The sequence below is a fragment of the Apus apus genome, chromosome 5, assembly GCF_020740795.1.
Source record: "Apus apus isolate bApuApu2 chromosome 5, bApuApu2.pri.cur, whole genome shotgun sequence".
Taxonomy (NCBI): Eukaryota; Metazoa; Chordata; class Aves; order Apodiformes; family Apodidae; genus Apus; species Apus apus.
The window spans coordinates 47,546,408-47,563,336 of NC_067286.1; the positions used below are offsets into that span (position 1 = coordinate 47,546,408).

At 38.8% G+C, this 16,929-nt stretch overlaps 1 protein-coding gene across 1 annotated transcript in view; it reads right to left on the reverse strand.

Moving 5' to 3' along the window:
* The window catches only part of KCNK10 (potassium two pore domain channel subfamily K member 10), a 72,972-nt gene that overhangs the window by 40,096 nt on the left and 15,947 nt on the right, over positions 1-16,929 (reverse strand). The window contains exon 3 of the mRNA XM_051622142.1: positions 5,650-5,978. Coding sequence (XP_051478102.1) covers positions 5,650-5,978 — 329 coding nt within the window. The remainder of the gene's footprint in view (positions 1-5,649; positions 5,979-16,929) is intronic.

The window sequence follows — 16,929 nt, forward strand, 5'->3', positions numbered from 1 at the left end:
GTGGGGTCCACAGCTGCCAGCTCTCTGTCCCTTGGGATGCAGGTGATCCTCACTGTGCCCAGATACTCATATATCTGACCCTCCTTTGTGCATGAGTGAGTACCTGCCAGCCTTTAGTAATGTTTTAGGTACCTTGATCACTAATTAAGACAAATATATCTATAAAAAGTCTAGAGTTATGTCCATAGGCAACAAGATAGCTGGGAGCTAGTGTAGCTGATGAGGAGACAGGAACCAAACAGACTGTTTCTGGTTTCTTTAGGAAGAAAGGCTTGTATAGGTTCACTTGTTTATGTTTCATTAATTTCTCCAGTAAGATCCCAAGCATGAAGACAAATCTTTTCCAAGGACAAGCATATCCTTCTTCACTGCTTCAGTACTCAAATAATCTATCCTATGTGTAACAAAGGATAAGAATTTGATAAGAAAAGGAAATTCTTATCATCTTTTCTAAATCTATTAATTTCTCTCCACAGATCATACTCATCCACTAATTATCTCTCTCTCCATTCTCTTCCAAGAAGATTCCTATCGAGCATACAAAAAGTTGTTTAAAATGCCTTTCATGCTCTGATGTTTCTCTGTTAGGATTATTAGAATGCTTCTCATTAGCAAGCAGCTTTTGGAGACTAATTCCTAAATAACTTTTCTCTCTGCTCCCTACATCTCTACTTACCTCACTACCTCTGATACAGTGATTAAGGGATCCTGATTATAAATTCTCATTTATTCACTTTTCCACAACAGCATTTTTGAAAAACGAAGGCCAGTATTTTTTGTTTAGATATCATAAAAAGTAATAAGCTTTGAAAGTCCATCCCTTAAATATTTCTGCCTATCCCACAAAGGTCTTCTTGATGACAACCAGCCAGGTAGTGATCTACCTACGCTTATAGTGACTTGATTGCCATGAATGTGCTGTGTCTAAGAGCAGACCTACAGCATTCAACAAGGGACATATACAGAGATCTAAGTCCAAAGGGCTTAGCTCCCTGCCAAAATCTTAGCTAAGTTCTGAAAGTAACATAGCTACAGGACAGCAGCATCCTAGGCTCAGTCTATCTTCTGTACAATTGCAGTATCTTTGAACTGAAATTACAAACTAGGGTGCCTACACCAACTAAGACAGGACTCGAGAGATCTGAATTCTTTTTTTGTATGCTTTTAGGGGAAATAAGGTAAAATAAAGATCAGGGGCAGAAGGGAAGTTGGGACATATAGAAGACAGGCACATGGATAAGGTTCAATAATCAGATGTTTACCAATGTTTTTCTTCACAGTTCGAAGAGTCTTCTCCTGTCTTCAGCAACTCAAAATACTTTTTTTTTTCCTCCATCTAGAGTTTTCTTCTAGCACATGAAAACCCCCCAAATTCTCTTCCTTTTGCAAGGAAACACCCTGAAAATACAAGCTAGCTTATGACACTAGTGAATCATGGAATCACAGAATGTGTTGGGTTGGGAGGAACCTTTAAAGGTCATCTAGTTCAACCACACCTGCAACGTGCAGGGACCTCTTTAACTACATCAAGCTGCTCAGAGCCTCATCAAACCTGACCTTGAATGTTTCCAGGGATGAGGCCTCCACCACCTCTCTGGGCAACCCATGCCAGTGTTTCACCACCCTCACAGTAAAAAAATTATTCCTAATGTCTAATCTAAATCACCTGTGAAGCAGCTGAAAACTGAAACATCTTTACAGGATGTTGCCTTTTTCACTTATCTTCACGGCAAAAGTAGTTCAGAACACTAACCAAAAGTGCCTGTCCAAAATATGAATGCTTACTAACAATTAGCCAGTAATCCTAACTAGCTTCTTTCCAGTTCTGCTTCCTTTTCAGCTTACAGGCCAACTCTAATGAGTTGCAGCAGTCATTGATAACTTCACTTAGTTCACAGGTGGGTGATTATTTTTTTTTAATATTGTAATCAGTCACACTCCTAAATTAAACCCTGAAGGGATGTGGATTCCTCCTTGGAATTGTTCAAGGCCAGGTTGAGCAACCTAGTCTAGGGGGAGGTGTCCCTGCCCACACAGGACGGTTGGAATTAGATTATCTTTAAGGTCTTCTAACTCAAACTAATAAACTTATGCCATGACATATAAGAATAAAGTTTTGTAATATGTTAGCAGGTGTAACTACTAATGCTGTTTTTCTCTTCAACTGTTTGTCTGGTCACTTGAGTTGTGCTGCCTGCTGCAACTTGTTCAGGTGGGTACAACACAGATAAATGTACTTGAAGCACCTGAAGTTTCATTGTCTAGTAGCATATCCTAGATTTCACTTCTCTCTTACAGAAAAAAAACTCAAAAGTGTCAAGATAGAGCATATAATTTTGTCATTTTCTTACTCTGTTATTCACCTTTGTTCCAAATTGTAGATCACGTAAGGCATTAAATTATGAACTCCCTTCACTGTAACGAAAGTCTTAAGAAGCAGAAATGAGCTTTAAAAATGTGCAGATAAGACTTCCATTTCCACTTAGACAATGTAAACTGTACTATGAAATATTTGCTATTGTTAAGAAAAAAATTACTGCCATTGTGTTAGTATTAGACAGACCTGAAGCAAAACCCAAGAGATAAATACACATTTAAAATACTTTAATCTTCCTAGGGAACGGGTTGCCCAGAGAAGTTGTGGAAGCCTCATCCCTGGAAGTGTTCTAGACCAGGCTGGATGGGGCTCTGAGCAACCTGATCTAGTGGGAGGTGTCCCTGCCCATGCAGGGGGCTTGGAATTAGATGATCTTTAAGGACCCTTCCAACTCAAACTATTCTTTGATTCTGTGATTCTGTGATTTGTACTGCTTTCATCACTATATTACTTTGGAAGTCTAAGAAGGAGCTTCACAGTCAGGACTCAGCAATTCACGTTTGTGCTATCAGTGCTAATATTTACAATGGGTGATTGGAGATCAAGTTAGAAAGGATGTCTTGTCCACACTGAATTTTAGCAGCTTCCTCATACAGTGCCATACATCTTACAGGTTTTCCAAAGGAGAATCCTTTGAAAGATTGAAATTTAGGCAAAGGGATAATATTTTTCTATCATTAGCCTTGTAAAAACCATTGCACTCCTCCTTAAAAGATTGTTCCAGAGCCACACCCACATTAAAAAGTATACAAGGCTCTCTTTTTGTATTTTTTTCATATTCTCCAAAGCACAGAGGTGAATCAACACAGTTGTTGTGGAGAGTAATGATCTGTTTTCATCTAATGGCTTTCAGGTAGTCAAAGAACATTAATTCCAAGTATCTCGCTTAGCAGTAGCCAGGTGCTGACTGCACACAGCACAGCAGTCGGGACCCATGGTTGCTGCCACATCAGTCTGAAATCACAGTGTAAAGGCAGATGCAGCATTTGGTGCAATGCAGAAATGCCTTGTGCTGGCCAGGGAGATGTCACTTTCGAGATCAACACAAAGGCACAAAAGCATGACGTTAACCCCTTGACATTATGTTGAAGCAGTGGTTCACTGCTCTGTGCAAGTCAGTCACAATCAGAGTCTTCTGTATCAGCATACCCAACTACATCCCTGGAGCCAGTTTCACCCCCAGACACACAGAAGAATACAAAGGGAGTTGTTCAATATTTCACATCACTTGGCCTTAAGACATTCCCATGCAAAGCTGCTAAACCCATTTAATCTACCTTTGCAAAATTATTTCCAGTTACCCAGCATGTCTGAGGACATACTGAAATGTAAGGAGATGATAAGATTTGTTCAGAATATCTGCCTTCTAATGGTACAGTATGCCTGCGTTTTATTATAGTGTTACCATGTTTGAGGTGAAAGAAAAATACTGTGCAAAATAATTAAAGGTGACACATAGCTTAGGCTAGAGAATAGGGGCTATTTAGAAATCTTTGTTTTGCAGTTGATATACAGGCGTCTACTACCCAGCTGAGGTGTTTTGCCTGTTGCACCTGTTGTGTGCTCTACTTTCTGCTAGAAAAGAAAGCATTTTGACTATCTTTTAATAGTGACATTTCCATCAAGGGAATACAAACTTTTTGCTTTTAGTATTTTTCTAAAATCCTTTAATCAGTCAGCACTGGGGAAACTGGGGGAAATACAGACCTCTGCAACGCTGCCACAAGAAACACATCTGAACTAATACCTCTGAACAGAATTCACCCTGCCAACCAAACATGTTCACCTGTCTTTTCAAGACAGATGAAGGATGTGATCCAAGCCAGCCCTGATCCAAAAGCTGTATAGTCATATCAGCAAAATACCGCTTCCTGCTGAAGCAAGTTTGGCTTCTTAGCTACAGTACCAGGGTGCCCAAAGGTACAGGTACACAGCTTCTGACTCAGAACTGACCTGTCTTCTGTGAACACAGAGCACAAACAGGGAGAGCCCACATCTATCTGCAAAGAAACACACTCAAAAAAAATATTGTTTTGCTTAGGAGAGGCAGAAGTGCATTGCTGTCTACATGTGTGGGCAAGGAACAGGAATTAATTACACAATGGGAACTTGTCTGTAGAAGACAAACTTAAAGGAAGCTGAACAAGTTTAGGCTGAAAAGTAAGAAAGTGATTTTTCCATCACAGCTATGAGATAAAGAACAGCTTCTTAAAAGAAATATTGAACTTAGAAATTTTATTCACTTACAGAAATGGTTTTATAACACAGTTGGGTGGAAGCACACAAGAATCCAGGGGATAGCTCTGTGTTGTTTCAAACAGCCTGAAAGCACAATGGAGCTCTGGTGTGACACCCCAGAGGGAAACACGTTGTGCTCTTGGAAGGCTCAGACAAAAATTCAGATCTGAAATATGAGGTTGAAGTTCAATTTTGGAACATATTCCTTAGGTATCTCACATTTCTTATCTCATCTCCGTTTTCTGCAGGCTAAATTATAGGCTTCTACATGGGATTCCAGAAGATACTCTACTGAAGTCTTGTAAGATCCACAATACTTTCTTTGCCTAGAGTTTTAATCAATGAAAGATAACTTTATCCTTGATAGACCTTTCTTTCCATGTGATGCCATTTTACACTTATCCCTACATACTTGATATTTAGTTACCTCAAAATTGATTCTAAAGATTTGCATACTAGATCAGACTAAAAAATCTGTAATTCTTACATGCCCATTGTTTTCTATTTTTAATTGTATAATTCTTCATCATTTATTCACCTATAATTTGCCATAATTCTTCACCATTTATTTACCTATAATTTGCCATAGCAAACCTGTAAATTAATATACCAGTAAGTCCAGTATTCTTGGCTGAATATTTATTTCAAAATCCCCACCTATAATTTTCCATTTGCTCTCCTGGTTGCTGTGTTTAATTCTGAAGGAAGAATTAAGAACTTACAGAGATGACGAGCAAATGTCTTGCAAATCTGCCACCTCTCTCAAAAATTTCTTCCAGGTTTTAAGTTCTGACTTCCTTTGCACACATTTTTCATTCTCCTAGAGAATACGTTTAACCTCTATTCACAATGTTGTGGAGACGATAGTTTCTCCTTCCTGGACTTTAAAATGACAGGGAAAGAGCCCACTTTTCACACGGTCCATTGCTAGGGCTTTGTGAACAATTTTGTTAGCCACTGACTCAACTAATCAACAAACTACCAAGCTGTTCATCCTAACTTCCAAGAAGTACTGTCTTTTCCACATGTTCTACCTGAATCAGGGTCTCCAGCTCCAGCTGGGTCACACAGACATGCTCCCGAAGAAAGTCAGCCTTCTCCAGCGCGATTGTGTTCTTCTGCCTGCTTTCGAAGGGCTGCTCCAGAGCACGGAAGACAAGTCCTCCTGTCACCAGGTAAACTACCACCACGACAAAGACCGTCACCACTGTTTTCCACTTCATGACTGTATGCAGGCCTTGAGAAGGGGTTTCCATGGTAGCAACAACAGTGGCTCGGGAGGAAACAGAGAGTCGTGGAGCTGGGTAATGCCCGTTAGTTTTGGGCTCAGGTTCACAAGCTGGCACTGGTGAGGGAACAGCCACTGAAACACAAAGTAAAAAAATCTTATTCAAAATCAAGCCTATGGTTATGACATTGGTCTTCATATACAACTTTCCTAAGTATCATTTTTAAGACTATCATATAAACCATGTTATTCACATAGATGCAATTATTTTCATCTGGAAGGCTCCATATGTGTTTTGTCCATACGTACACAAGCCACCTTGAGGGTTTGCTTCATCCATTACCTCAAGAACTGTATAGGCCAGCTGCACACACAAAAATTTCAGAAGAACGCAGGAAACCATTTCTCCAAGAACATGAAAATGTTGACTAGTCGGGATATGATTTACAGAAGCTAGTGAGGGACTCTGGCAGTGACGTATGCCCTTAAATCATAATACTAATAGTATTAATGCTGTTAGGAAATCAAACTCTTAATAATCAGTGATCACTGCCTGGTCTGGTATTGACAAAAAACCGAAAATGCTTTCCAAACCACAATGCTGCATGGCTCACAAATAAAAGCAGATTCTTCTTATTTACATGAATTCACAAAACCTGAACTTCTGAAAATGTTCTTGAAGCCTGGAAGCTTCACAAATTTTAGCATTAATCATTCTTCAGCCAAAGCATACTAGAGATCTGAAGTCAAAGTCACTCACATACCAAGCAGAAGGATGGACCTCCCTGCTGAGGACTGAGACACTGCGTAGGCTACGTGGCTCTAGCAGTACATCAGAGCTAATAAGCCCTGACTTCCAGCCAGACTTATTAGCCCAACCAATGTGTGAAGGTACCAAGGCATTCGAATCAAAGCTGGCTTGCCTCCAAATAATTCAGGTGTCTCAGCATCACACTTCCCTACTCTCTGTTGCCAGGCTTAGCAATGGCAGGTTGAGGCTGGGTTCCTCAGCATCCACTGGTATAGTGGTATCATACAAGCTTTGAAAAAAGATGCTAGAATCATTTTAAACCAAACTATGGCCAGTAGCTTCTCTGAAACTGGATTGATTTATTTCATATCAGACCTAAATCAGATTACAGTTAAAATACAGTCAATTTAGCTGTCTTATCTGAACTTATTACCAAAGTGTATTTGCTGTTTTGCTCAGAAATTAAAGCAGAACAATGTAAAACATCTGATGAGAGCTGCACCATAAACTGATTCGATGCAAACTGAACATACAATGTAATTACACCTTGAGTTTGAAGTGGGCTACAACTCCTTCTCAATAGAAAACACCTTAAGAAACTAAATAATTTAAGAATGCAGCTGTTTACTAGTCACGTTTTCCTCAAAGTGATATATCTCTGAAGCCTTGCACTGAGTTTAGAGCATTCATCTTACTTGCTAACTGATAAAGTACAGAAATTTAAAGTTGCTTTACGGTTATAGTTAGTATTTCTTTTCATATGTGACTTAGAGGCTCCAGATACTAAATAGCTTAGAAAAGATCCAGGATCAGAGGAAAAGCCCCCACGGTTGATCCCCTTTGTGAATATCTGTTAACCAACATCCTGTGGCACATCTGCTCAGTTTGACCATCAAAAGGTCATTATGACTCTCCACACTATTTGGCCAGGATAAAGTTACATCAAACTTAAAAGGATACTTTCTCTCACCTCCACATACATTTCACATAACTTTTAAAAACTTGAAGTGACAATAGGGAGAAGTGTGAAAGTATTAGACAGAAGTCACATTTTTTGTAAAAGAGAAAAAATATTTAATTCTCCAAGTCTCCTGAAAGGAAAGAATTATTCTAATAGATACAGTGAGTTTCAGCAGGAAATATCAGAAAAGTATTCAGAAAAAAAAACAACATAAAATAGAGAAGCTGTGTGAAGCAGTTACAACCTCCATTCTTCTAATGGCAAATATCTTAAAACCAGGTCATGTCTCCTTACTGAACTAAATAAATTTGAGTATTGCCAGAAGGGGAACAGCTGACGTAAATCATGTAACATAACTTCCACGGATTACATGGAATTCAATCAATTTACTTTAGTTAGAGTCCATAACTACTGTGCATATTGTAAATCATCCCAGTATCTGCAAGACTGAGGGCTGATTTTGCAAACTTGAGATTACTCAGCAAAATAGTCTCAGGATCCAAGGCTCACATGTTAAGAAGAGATCAGAATTCATATGAGAGAATTGACATGCCACGATTTTCTTGAAACAGTTATTCACCTTACCATGACTAGCAAAATCCAGCTGGGCTGGATGAGCCTAGTAGTGGAGAAGGATGCCTGACTTTGTTATCCAACAAATAAGTCAAGAGGAAGAAAGTCAAGAGCTAGTAGAGTTAAAACAGCTTTTGTGAAGCTTTCTTTCCTCTCTGCTAGTATAAATACTGTTTCTTATTCAAATCATATTTCTGACAAAGTGTTAATAACAGCTTTACAATAAAATCATGGCCTGTCTGATTCTGTCTTCAAAGGAAAATGTGTTGTACTGATTTAAGAACAGGATGGGAATTTCAGGGTACGGAATGTAAATTTTTTTTTGTAATTTTTGTGTCACTTGAACAGCTCAATGAATTGCTGTCCTTGACTTCCTTATCTCTAAAATAAAATATAACTATTTTTCCTAAGAGCTGTGTTGAAGTCTTTAATTTTCTGCTATTAGGAATAGCTCCCCTAAGTGTATGTAGAAAAGCTCATCCTAAAGTATTTTATATGATAGAAATTAAACCCATGAAGACTCTACTAAAGCAGCTAGTTGAGCAACTGATGGTCTTCTTACAAAGCTGATGCAGAAGGCACAACTGCAATCAATACCCCAGAGATGTTCCAGGGTAGATTTTAAGCAGCAGTTAGGTATTATAGAACCAATGTAGACACTCCATCTAGGAGATACTCACTCATTGATGCAAGAGAGTGGGATTAGTGAATTGAGGACATAGGAAGAAGTCAGAGGTCCCCATTTCTAACTGGAACTCTGCCTCCATGAACCTGTGCTCTCAGAAAGTGAAACCATGGTTTCACCAACTAGGAAAAAATAAAATAGCACTTACTTTTCTAACACAAGTGTCCTGTAAGAATCCATGACTGTGCAATTTTTTAACAAATATATGAACATAAAAGCTTTATAAACTTCCAGAAGTTTTACCAAAAATCTGCTACTGTGGCAATTCAACAATATGCACAAGTATACAAACAGTTTAAGAACCTGAAGGACTACATAAATTATTTTATTTTTAGAGATAGTTTAGACTATAGTTCAGGACAAACACAGAGGAAAAGAGAAGATGATACGTTTGCAAAAAATGCAGAACAAACCCTGCTTTATTTACTCATGTGTTTTCAAAACAAGCTGTTGTTAGAGCAGGCTTTTCCCAGAACAGAATCTGTTTGTTTAATCATATAGAAGAAGATCTAATCTGCTCCACTGAAAGCAATAATGAATCTCCATTCACATGTATGCACTAAATTACAAGACAGATAACCTCAAAAGGACAGGTATTCACAAAGGAACACATCAGTGTTTTGACACAGGCCTTACCCCATTACGAGCATGTCATGTCAGTGGGGAAACAAAGTGAGTTCCGCTTTGCTTGGACAAGCAGCTGTACAGTTGTTCATCTCCCTGCACTACCTGCACTTGATGTACTGACCAACAGTACAGACAGGCCTCCCATTGATTTCTGAGGACCTTAAATACCTGAGATTTCTGCTAATATTGATGAGAATTAAAGAAGGAAAACTCTCACTGACTGTCAAGAAGACAGGAGCAAAGCTTAGCCCAACTTCAGCAGTTGGCAGTTGGACTAGATGACCGTTGCAGGTTTCATTCAACTGAAATATTCTATTCTAAAGCAAAATGCTCTAATGTAAAACATTGGAGCTATTGAAACAATGCACCATAAGACATCACTTCAGGTTAAACCTTGTCCTTTACTGCTGCAAGTTATGCCTTGCTTTAGGAGACTGATATTTTTAAGAACAGGTTAGAGTAATTTCTGCCAGAAATACTTAGGTATAGTTGGATTTGGTTTACAGAAGCAGGGTGAGCTGAAAACAGTTCTAATTTAAAGGGAAAGCCTCCAGACAGAGAGGCTCAAAGTACAGCCAACTCAGAAGAACAGGTTCAAACAAGAGCCAAAATGCTGAGAGGAAGTTCAACTGGCTTTTGACTATGAAAACATAAAGCATGGCTTAGCCACACTGACCTATATCCTGGCAACCATCTTACCCAATATGCCAAGAACATAGAAGATACTGAAGAAATTTGATTTCAGAGGAAAGTTTCCTAACTGGTTTAAATCAATTTTTTTTTTAATTTTATTTTTTTTTTAATTAGCATACCCTCTTCTCTGGTATTGCTGTCATTATTTTTATCTGTGAAAAAATGTAAGTCAGGTTTAATAAAGCATCTTATTCAGTTTGTTTATGTTCTTCAGTGTTCCTATGCTACATGAGCACACAGGAAGATATGTACATTTTAATGAGTGTATAATAGAGTATTCTTGACACATTTGATGCAAGTGTGGCTTTCAAAAAATTCAGGATAGAATTAGATTGAGAACATATATACTTATGCATTCATGAACCCAGCAGCTGGTTTTAAATTTAAAACATAAGTTGATAAAAAATTCAACTGGACATTTCATCTCCCATTTTTGTGGGTCTATGAAAGGAAGACAGCAACATACTTTCAGCTCAAGTAAAAAGGTTCTTTGATGTGCATTTGAAAGTAAGTACCAGCATGTTTCCCCAAAATCCTCATAATATGGTGGGAGGTCTTTTTCAAGAAAGGAAATTATGCTTTCTTCAAATATTTACACAGTCAAGCACTAAAAATTTCTGATGGAGTCTTTCTTATCTTTGACTTTAAACTAGAAGTTTAGTTTGAATTATAAAGAAAACTTATCCTGCAGCCCAGTTCCACTGAGAAAATTCATGAGCAAATCGTCCTTCCTACAGTTTTCACAAGATCCTGCATTTGGTTATCAGCACTTGTAAAACCTTCCTGTAGTACTACTTAATAAGCCAGCATTCTTTCCTGAAATTATTTTGAAATACAATATTTTGTCAAGTGTATGAAGTTGCAAAATAGAGACCTGGAGCACCAAGGCTCAGAAATGTCTGTCCACTACAGCTGTCCTGAACTGGCCACTAAAAGTAGATGGGTCTATTTTATCTAAAATGGATCATAAGGGACTGGGGGATGGCCAGAGTTGTTCAAGGATCCTTGCAGGAGCCTCATTTATTTCATTTTCACTAGACAAGAGTATTTTAGCTGCTTGGTTTCACTCCCATCCCTCTCCTGAAATGGCCTCACACTGAAGTTAACATCAAAAGGCTTCCTGATTTAAGACTGTGGAAAAGCAGAAAAATGAGCAGCCCACCAGTGGATAATATATGATCTTGCACTGCAAGGCTCTAGCTCAGGTATGAAGCATTTGCTTCCCATCTCAGCCTTTCCAGGCTCCCCAAAGTGATTTCATCTACTGGCTGCTTGGATTAAGATAGCAGGGCTGTGCCTGGAAGTCAGAGCAAGGATACAAGGTATGTTGGAGGAAAAGCTGAGGGAATTGGTGTATATTAGGTATATTAGCTTCTCATTAATATGTCACAAACAGAAAATGAATGCACATTCATGGATGGAGGGAATTTGTATGTCCAACAGGAAGCAGGTGGTTGCTACATGCATTAAGGAAGTAATGAAATGTGGAAGTTTCTGTCCATGTGTAACCAAAAAATCATTAAGCCATTAAAATTTTGCAGTATGAGGACATGGCTAATAATTTCCACCACCTGCTTTGCTTGCTATTTCAACCACTCCCTTCACCCCCATTCTTCTTATCTGTCTATTGTGATTTTTTTTAACAGATTTTGTAGAGCAGAGAGTATTCATTTAACCAACACAAGGTTATTTTGGATTTTTACACTCTGGGCACTCAAAAATCTGATGCTGCTTTAGAAAGTCTGGCTTTTACAGCAAAAATCCCAGTAGACAATGCTTGTGTCTGCCTTTATGTTTGTGCAGCATCTTTGCATGATGTGGGCTAATTAACAGGTGACATTTCAGCTGTGATCAAGAAATGGGAGACAAAATCCTGCCTGCAGGCTACAATTACATATGGAGCAGAACACTAGTACCCCTATGGCTGTTGTTCTGGATTGAGGCATAATAATAAGCACTGCTGTCTGGGGACCACAGGATCCATACACCCATGGATCAGGAAAACTGTTCTCAGCTCTGACATGTTTTACACCGGTTTGGCCCTGGTCCCTCTGCATATATCCCCAAGGTGTTCAATCACACAATTTGAGCAGCAAAATCACTAGGAGCCTGTCACACAAGAGGAATTTCAACCTACTGTTTGTACAGCATTTTGCTGCAAACTGCCATTGAAGTGAGAAGCATTACTATCACATTTACTGTTCATGAAAGCAAAGCTTAACATATTGTCTGTTTGCAAAATGCACAGAGTGCCTCTGAGCATATAGCTGTTCACCGCAGCAGCACCCCACTGGTTAAACCTAATAGTGTTTTCCTGAAGTGGATTCTCTAATGCAGTATTAGCACTGCTGACTTCAGCAAGATCTCAGCAGTCTGCTGCAAATGCAGTCATCAGTGGTGAGACATTCAATGAAGTATGGAAAGAGAGACACGAAAAGGCAGAAAGGGCAACATATATTAAATCAAAAACACAGAATGTGCTATTAGTAAGAAAGTAGTGCTGATTGCTCCCAGTTGATCCTTTCCCAGCATGGGGAGGGAAGAAAGGAGTATGCTAGGTTACAAAACTGCCTAAGTAATAAAGTCACTGTTTGCTTCCTATTATAGGATAATGCTAGTGAAACAGAAAGTTCATATATGGAGTTCTTTCTGTTGGTGGGGAGAGAAATTAAAATATGAACCAGAGGGAATTATGTCTAACCATTGCTTTGCCACCCCTGCCAGCAGCTTTAGGAAAAATATCATATAAAAAGGCCTCTGCAATGTTTGTATTATTTGTCATATATTCCCAGCTAGTGCTTGAAATTATCATTCTCAGAAAGTCTCATAAACATACTAATTAATAGCTCTTTGAATATCCCAACTGCTTAATTGGTTTGGACAGCAGTTTTTATGAGAAAGAAAATAAAAGAAAAACACTACTGTTTTATAAAATAGTTTTTGTTCTTCTTCATTGGAAAACAATAGTTTAGGCAAAAAAAAAAAAAATCTTAAACAAGCTAAATTTGCACATGATAGAAATAAATAAACCTGTGTAGTCTGAGTTAAGGTCTCTCTCTCAGTTGAAAGAGCTTCCCAACTACAAGAGTCTTCACAGAGTGATGACACTGGTGCGCTGGGGATCAGAAGAACTAAGGAGAGCTTAAACCTCTTCTCTGTTCATTGAGAGCTGCTTTAGTGGAAGACAAGAACCTTAGCTATGCAGTTAAGTCATCAGAATGAATCTTACTTTTTACCGAAGGATGCTGTAACTACTGTTTGATAGCAGTTTCTTCCAAAGGACAAATCTCGTGAGAATCATCTCCAATTTCTTCTTCCATACTATGAGAGTATCACTGCTTCCACTTAGTTGTGCAGCAAGTGTCAAATTGAAACCAAGTCTCTGGCTATCTGGTCTCCCTGACAATGTATTTGGCTTAGGTGGTAAGGTATGGCTAGCAGGGTGGCTACAGTGGTGGTCTCTGTGGGAGAAGGCCAGGGGCTGCCTCATGCCAGACACAGCCAGTTCCTGCTCACTTCAACAGACCCACCTGCAGGACATGGCTGAGACCATCAGTGAGACTGGCAGCACCTCTGAGAAAGCATATTTAAGAAAGGGGAAAATGTTGTGTAGACAGTGAAGAATGAGGAAAAAAAAAGTGTGAGAAACAATCCTGAAGACATCAAGGTCAGTGAAGGAGAAAGAAGTGTTCCAGGAGCTGTTGGAGACACTCTCATGCAGCCTGTGCAAGTTTTGGAAGAGACCATGGTAGAGCAGGTATTTTCCTGCAGCCCACACAGAGGAGCACACCAGAGCAGATATCCACACTGCAGCTTGTGGAGGACCCCAGACAAGAGCAAGCAGGTATTTCCTGAAGGATTGCTGCCCATGGAGAGATCATAGTGGTGTAGGTTTATCATAAAGAACTGCAGCCCATAAGAAGGATGCATGCTGGAGCAAGGGAAAAGTGTGAGGAGGAAAGTGCAGCATAGAGGAACTATTACGAACTCACCAAAACCCCTCATGCCCCTGGACCATGTGGGGTGGGGAGGAGGAAGAAGAGTGAGGAATGCAGGAGTGAAGTTTGGCCTAGGAACAAAATAAAGGATGGGTAAGGTATTTAACCTCAGTCTTTGTTTCTTACCATCCAAATCTATTTTAATTGGCAACAATTAAAATTAAATTAATTTTCCCCAAGTTGAGCCTGTTTGCCCGTGTTGGTAATTACTAAGTGATCTCCCTGTCCTTATATTGATCCACAAACTTTTCCATCTTATTTTCTCCCCCTGTTCAGAGTGGGAGAGCAGCTGGCTGGGCATCTGGCAGCCAGCCAAGGTCAACCTGCCACAAACAGTTTGCACAGGGGGAATAAAGGTGAGGACACAAATCAAACTGTATTGTCCAGCATTGTTTTTCCTCTGAGTTTCACCAGTCAAAGAGTGCATATGGATTCTGGTAAAAAAAGTCATCAGTCCATTACAGTTATGCCTTAAGAATATCAGTGTATAGATCAAGACACACTACAGTGACAAACATGAGTTAGCTATAGAGAGAGCAAGCAGCCTTTCAACAATAATGCCTTTTTGTCACTCTCTACTGGAGCTGAGTCAATACAGAACAAAAACATTCATCTTGTTGAGTGAACTTAATTTTTTCTCTTTTTAATCAATTTCATTTTCATTTTTCCTTCCCACACAGAAGCATTTTGCTTCTTTCATTTTCCATACACATTTAAGAAAATGGATGTTAGCAGCATACATTTTCACATAAAGCTAAACGTCAGATTCATTAAATATTTCCTGCTGGCAGGAAGCACATACACTCTTAACCAATGAAGAAAAAGGAGCAATACAATGTGATAATTGTCTGACAATTTTTAAAAATATAAGAAAAATCACAATCTGCTTGCAGATGTTAGATGTCTAGAAATTGGGTGTTGAGTAAACTTGACTGATTGGATTACTTATTAAGCTAGTTGTGATTAATAAGTGTATAAAAGATTTAAAAGTCTATGTGATTACAGATTCCCTGAGCTGCTTCATGTCACTTTTCTTGTTTTCAAATAATTTTTGTGAGGCTGCGGATCCAAATTTCATTAAGATTTGCACAGAAACCAGGTTCAAGCCAAAGAAAGCTGGGTAGCTTTGTTATCATAGTGCTGCGCTTCTGTTTATAGGCTTAGACACTTAGCAGGACTTACTTGGTTCAAAACACTGCTGTACCAGATGGGTTCAACCTCACAGTTTCCTTGGTCTGGCCTAGCTCAGACAGCAGCATTAAACTCTCACTGAATGCAACTGTGTCGGCATAGCGTAGACAAAAAGGAATTGCTTAAACAAGATCACACAACCAATGACAAGGCTGGAATAGCAATTCACTCTCCCACTCCCAGACTTCTGTATTTTAAGACCTATCCAAAACCAGCCATTCCTAGTTTGGACATCTGCACTTTATTTATTTGTGTCTAATGTCTTTATGTCCATTTTTGTCTTCCACACAACCTTGCATTTGAGGGCATATAGTTAGCAACCAGTGAAGAGGGAGATAGGTTTTTCTTTCCTCAGGCTAATAGAAAAGGGAAGCAAACTCTGAATGGAACAGAAAAGGCTGCCCTATTGAGCATCTTTCTCCACTTCACTTCCTACCAAAATAATAAATGGTGACTAAATACTGACATGCTTCATTGTAACTGAATGTTAAGAATACAGGAATATAGGAGTAGAGAATGAGTTAGCAAACTATAGGGGGCAAAGACTGGATCTGTGTTTAAAGATTTTATCAGTCTCTTTGATCAGTTGTGATTGATCCCTTATCTTGGTTTGAGCCACAGTAAATCAAACTCCACCACATATTCAAATGCCATTTGTCCATGACACAAAATTATTGTGACTGCAGTTATGTTTTCAACATTTTGATTGTCATTGCAACTTTCCAAAGTATTATCTTAATATAAATGAAAATGCAGTTTAGACTAAGTGTGAAAATGTGAACTGTAGTCTCACAAAGGAAAATAAGACACTGACGAACTGAAACAGTGGTAAATTCTTCCTAGATCCCTTAAGAGCAGGGCAAGAAATAACTGATTCATCTGTACCAAGGAAGTAGGGGATTATATATTACGAAAAAGTCTAGCTACAAGGGCAGCTAAGCATGGGAACAGCCATCGGGATATTGAAATCTCCTACACTGGAAGTGTCTAAGAACAGAGCATAAAATCATCTGCCAGAAATCATTTAGGTCAGTGTTTTCAAACTGTGCCCTGCATACCACTATGGACCTAAGAAGAAAAGCTATCTGTGAAGGCTAACAAAGAAAAATGGCCTTCATGTTGTAGGCTTGTATTCATCATTAAGGATCTGTAAACAAACTGGTGAAATGTTAAGAATATTAAAAAAATAAAAATCAAAAACATTAATCTTGATATTCTAGTCCTGACTCACAGCAAGCAAGAAAATGCTCTTGAAATCCTTTCCCTCCCCTTCTGTTTAAGATAGTGAAATACATCTCAACATTCCTCTTTGCATCAGTTGTGCCAAGTCTGTAATAATCGTTCATTATTATCTATATATCTCAAAGCATTTCACAAATAATAGATAAACTCCTGTGACACTCAGGAAAAACAACACTGTGTGTGTTCACAGTTTGTCTAATGAAGACACTGCCACAGGGATGTTAGCAAATTAATTTAATTCAAGAGTGAAAGCTGATTAAAAGAAGGTCTTTGTCATACATGCAACAAGCAAGCACAATGATTCATCATCAATGTATTAGCAAATCTTCAAGTTCTTTTAGGGTACATGCTCTTTACCACTATAC